Source organism: Pleuronectes platessa, chromosome 20 (assembly GCF_947347685.1).
Source record: "Pleuronectes platessa chromosome 20, fPlePla1.1, whole genome shotgun sequence".
Classification (NCBI taxonomy): Eukaryota; Metazoa; Chordata; class Actinopteri; order Pleuronectiformes; family Pleuronectidae; genus Pleuronectes; species Pleuronectes platessa.
In genome coordinates, this window is record NC_070645.1 from 20754625 (window position 1) to 20759624 (window position 5000).

Genomic DNA, 5000 nt, shown 5'->3' on the forward strand with positions numbered 1-5000 from the left:
TGTCGGTGGAGGACGTGGACATGTGTCAACAGATCAACAAACCCAATCACTACACGTCCGCCTACGACCTGGAGAACCTGGTGGTGCGCCGCGGCCAGGAGTTCGTGGTCAGAATCACCTTCAGCCGCGCGCTGACTGAGCAGGACGACTTCCAGATCGAGTTCCTGATTGGTGAGTTTGAATCTGGATCTTTCCTCTCAGCCAATCAGGTGGTGGAACCAGATCGAACCAGAGTTCTGATTGGAAGGCCACAGCTTTTTAAACACTTTATTATCTCTACGTTCAATTTTATTATTATTATAATATTATAATAACATGTTTTCATCCTGAAAAAAAAATATGAGTTAATAAAATAATTCTAATGGAATCTTAATTAAAGCACTTCATTTGTGCTTTGTATGGAAAAAGTTATGGAGGACTGGCACTGCCAAAATTAATAATAAATAAAGTTTAAAAAAACACAATGAATTTATTTATGAAGTGCAATTAATTTTGCTACTGTTTTTAATTTTACATTGTATTAATGTACAAATTTATCTTTTCATACAACGATTACATTTTTAGGTTTTTATATGTTGATGATGTTATTTTTGCAATAAACTCAACAAGTGGTTAATGATGCGTCCTCTTCTGTTTCCTTTCCTGTTTCCTTTCCTGTTTCCTTCCTTCCTCCAGGCTCCAACCCCTCTGCCAGTAAAGGCTCCCTGATCGTGGTGACGTTCGGCTCCCGGCCCGGTGGCCCCTGGTCCGGCCAGATCCTGGAGGTTCAGGGGCCGGTGGTGAATGTCGGCATCACCCCGCGACCAGACGCCATCGTGGGGAAGTTTCGTACGTACGTGGCCATCAAAGCGAACGGCGGCCTCCAGAGGACCGGCAGGACGACCGGCACCGACATGTACCTGATCTTCAACGCCTGGTGTCCCGGTACCTGCACTCACCTGTTACTGCCTCCTAGTGGCTGAGGGAAGAACTGTCTGAGCAGGAGTGACCAGGGAGTTAAGCGCTGGTGTCATTGGGTTAGGGTTATGGTTTCTATATCATCAATAACTAATTAAAACTAAACTGATGAGAAACACTTGAACAAACATCAGTGAGACGAGAACGAGTTGAAACGACAGAAACATCTTTACAAACATTTATTTAACGTCTACTTGGATTTGTTAGTTTGGTCTGCTAACATGGAGGAGGAGGTTATGACCTGTCCCACAGCCAGCCACCAGGGGATGATCCAGATGTTTTGGCTTTATTTTTGGGCGCTGACACGTCATCCATCTTTGTTGATGTTTTACTAAAGAAGAGATTCTGACTGTTTCCACGTTTGCAGACGACTGCGTGTTTCTCCCGGATGAATCCGAGTGCCGGGAGTACGTCCTGAACGACTACGGTGTGATCTACCAGGGCACTGTGGAAAGTGTGTCGCATCGGAACTGGATGTATGGACAGGTACGCACACACACACACACACACACACACACACACACACACACACACACACACACAGTTAAAGTGAACATGTCCTCCCTCTCTGCAGTTCGAGCGTGGCATCCTGGACGCCTGCATTTACATCCTGGATTCGTCTCGGATGCCGATCACCGACCGAGGCGACGCCATCAAGCTGATCAGGAAGGGGTCGGCCATGGTGAGAGCATCGAGAAACTGTCAAACTTATTCAACATGTCACAGGTACAATTCACTTCAAAGGTCCAGGACGTTGCTGCGGACTTCCTGGAAACTTTCCTCGTGTTATATAAATTAGAAGAAAGGGAAATGGAGAAGATTTAATTATTGAAGTTGTCAAAGGTTCAGTGTGTAGAGTGTAGTGACATCTAGTGGTGAAGTGCCATGTTGCAGCTGAACAGCCCTCACCTCACTGGCTGCCTCTCTACAGAAAAGTGTTTAAATATAAAAATAACGATTCAGGTGAAACAAGTGAAAAGATCTTATTTCAACACTTTCTCACATCAACAGACGGAAACCAGGAGACGTTCATTCGATCAAAGTTGGTTTGATTCAGTCTTGAAGGACGAATCGTCCCGAGTTCGATTCCTGTGGATTTATGAATGTCCTTTGACCTTTGACCCCTGTCCTCCCTCAGTTGAACTCTCAGGACGACAAGGGCGTGCTGGTGGGGAACTGGAGTGAAGACTTCTCCTTGGGCACGTCCCCCACGTCCTGGACAGGAAGCACCAGCATCCTGCTGAAGTACGCCAGCACCGGCGTCCCCGTCCCCTTCGCTCAGTGCTGGGTGTTCGCCGGCGTCTTCAACACCTGTGAGAACAAAGCTGTCTCCACGACAGAGAAACACAAACAACAGACATTTATAGTTTATCAGGTTTAAATGGAGCGAAGCCACAAGAGTTTTTAAAGAGTTTAAAAACATGACCACAGTTGATAAATGTCCAAAGTTTTGAATCTGTTTGAATTCTTTATGTATATTTACCCTCATCCAATCTGTCCTGGTCTCAGTCCTGCGCTGCCTCGGCCTCCCAGCGAGAGTCATCACCAACTTCTCCTCCGCTCACGACAACACAGGGAACCTGAAGACCGACCTGATCTTCAACCCGGACGGGACGCCGGACGAGCGCCACACCACCGACTCCATCTGGTCGGTTCCACACGTTATCAACACGTTACCAACACGTTACCAACACGTTACCAACACGTTAACAACACGTTAACAACACGTTATCAACACGTTACCAACACGTTACCAACACGTTAACAACACGTTACCAACACGTTACCAACACGTTACCAACATGTTACCAACACGTTAACAACACGTTACCAACACGTTACCAACACTATAACAACACGTTAACAACACGTTAACAACACGTTAACAACACGTTACCAACACGTTAACAACACGTTACCAACACGTTACCAACACGTTACCAACACGTTAACAACACGTTAACAACACGTTACCAACACGTTAACAACACGTTACCAACATGTTACCAACACGTTACCAACACGTTACCAACACGTTACCAACACGTCATCAACACTTTACTGAGGCCAAAGTACAAATAGACACAAACGTGAAAGTTACGAAACCACATTGACTTTTCTACTTGGGTAAAGGAAAGTACTTTTGAATACACTTCAAGTGGTAAAAGTAAAAGTACTAGCCTCGTGGGCGGGGTCTAATGTTACCTGCCCACTCTGATTGGTTCTACTCTCATAATTGATTTATTTTAAAACTATAAAAAAACACTAAGAACATGTGAAAGTACAGATATTTAATGATATGTGTAGTGGAGTACAAGTGAAAGTAACTGAAAGTAAATCTACTCAAGTGTATGAGTGACAGTCCTGCGCCCCCCCCCCCCAGTGGCTCACAGACGATTCTGTCCTCAGGAACTACCACTGCTGGAACGAGGTGTTCATGGTGCGTAACGACCTCCCCCGGAGCCTGGGGGGGTGGCAGGTGGTGGACTCCACGCCGCAGGAGACCAGCGATGGTAGGAGGGACAGGGGGCGGGGTCAGGGACACACGTGGTGGACAGGGGATTCACTTCCTGTGCGTTGTCCTCAGGACACTTCCGCTGTGGACCGGCCTCGGTGGCTGCCATCAGAGACGGGCTGCTGTGTCATCCCTTCGACTGCGGCTTCGTCTTCGCTGAGGTTTGAGATCTTCTCTCTTCATGATGTGAAAATACAAATATTCAGTAATATGTCAAATAATAAACTCAGAGGGAACAGTTCCCATGATGTCATCACTGAGGATGAAGTGTCGTGATGACGTCATGTCTCCGCTGCAGGTCAACAGTGACGTCGTCTTCCACAAGCGAGATCGTTACGGGGCCTTGAGTCCGTTCAGGGTCGACAAGAACCACGTGGGTCAGGCTGTGTACACTCAAGCTGTGGGGGGGTCAGGACCAGTGAACATCACACACACCTACAAGTACCCTCAAGGTAACACACACACACACACCTACAAGTACCCTCAAGGTAACACACACACACACACCTACAAGTACACTCAAGGTAACACACACACACACACCTACAAGTACACTCAAGGTAACATACACACAAACACCTACAAGTACCCTCAAGGTGTGTGTGTGTGTGTGTGTGTGTGTGTGTGTGTGTGTGTGTGTGTGTGTGTGTGTGTGTGTGTGTGTGTGTGTGTGTGTGTCTGTGTGTGTGTGTGTGTGTGTGTGTGTGTGTGCAGACAGTGCAGAGGACCAGCTGACCATGAGTCGGGCGGAGGAGTACGGTTGTGCGAGGGATCACTCGGATCTGTCCGAGCCGGAGCTGTCAGTCAACATCAGTGTCAACCAGGTAACGCACACATTGAAACATTCACATCCTGGTATCGTCCTCCCCGTCCTCTGACCCCCCCCCCCCCCCCCCCCTACAGGCCATGCTGGGCCAGGACCTGAAGCTGGTGATGGATTTCCAGAACCAGGGTGAAGTCTCCAGAAGCATCAAGGCTCACCTGTCCGGGTCGGTGGTCTTCTACACCGGGGTCTCCTCCGCTCAGATCAAAGACCAGAGCTTCACAGTGACGGTGCTGGCCCAGCAGAGTGAGCCACGCCCACCTCCACGACCTCTGTGACCTCTCCACAAACAGCCTCTCACTGTGTGTGTGTCTGTGTGTGTTTCAGCGGAGCGTGTGCAGATGAACATCGCGGCTCAGGAGTACATGCCTCACATTGGCTCTCAGCTCTCCCTCCGCTTTGTTGTGACGGGTCAGGCTGACGACCAATCAGTGAGCGCCATCAAGGTGGTCGAACTGATGACCCCGAAACTCACCCTGGAGGTGAAATGATCACACAATCACACAATCACACACACATACGTCACAAACTGTTAGAACACAGAAAAACCCTCGTAAAACGAATACATGATAAAAATACATGGAATCTGGAATCTTTACTGTCATTCACAAATAAAAAACTAGAATCACAAATAAACAAATTAAAGCACAATAAGAAAGATTCCTGGATCGTTCAAATCGAACTTGTATCGTTCAGTAGTTGATC

The 5000-nt window shown here is 47.6% G+C and overlaps 1 protein-coding gene across 1 annotated transcript in view; it reads left to right on the forward strand.

The window, feature by feature from the left end:
- Positions 1-5000, forward strand: part of LOC128426086 (coagulation factor XIII A chain) — a 7425-nt gene that overhangs the window by 983 nt on the left and 1442 nt on the right. Inside the window, exons 4-15 of the mRNA XM_053412953.1 lie at positions 1-171; positions 676-924; positions 1325-1443; positions 1532-1639; positions 2096-2270; positions 2467-2605; positions 3367-3470; positions 3545-3633; positions 3771-3924; positions 4187-4296; positions 4376-4541; positions 4623-4777. The exon at positions 1-171 is cut by the window's left edge and continues 3 nt beyond it. Of these exons, the coding sequence (XP_053268928.1) occupies positions 1-171; positions 676-924; positions 1325-1443; positions 1532-1639; positions 2096-2270; positions 2467-2605; positions 3367-3470; positions 3545-3633; positions 3771-3924; positions 4187-4296; positions 4376-4541; positions 4623-4777 (1739 nt within the window). The remainder of the gene's footprint in view (positions 172-675; positions 925-1324; positions 1444-1531; positions 1640-2095; positions 2271-2466; positions 2606-3366; positions 3471-3544; positions 3634-3770; positions 3925-4186; positions 4297-4375; positions 4542-4622; positions 4778-5000) is intronic.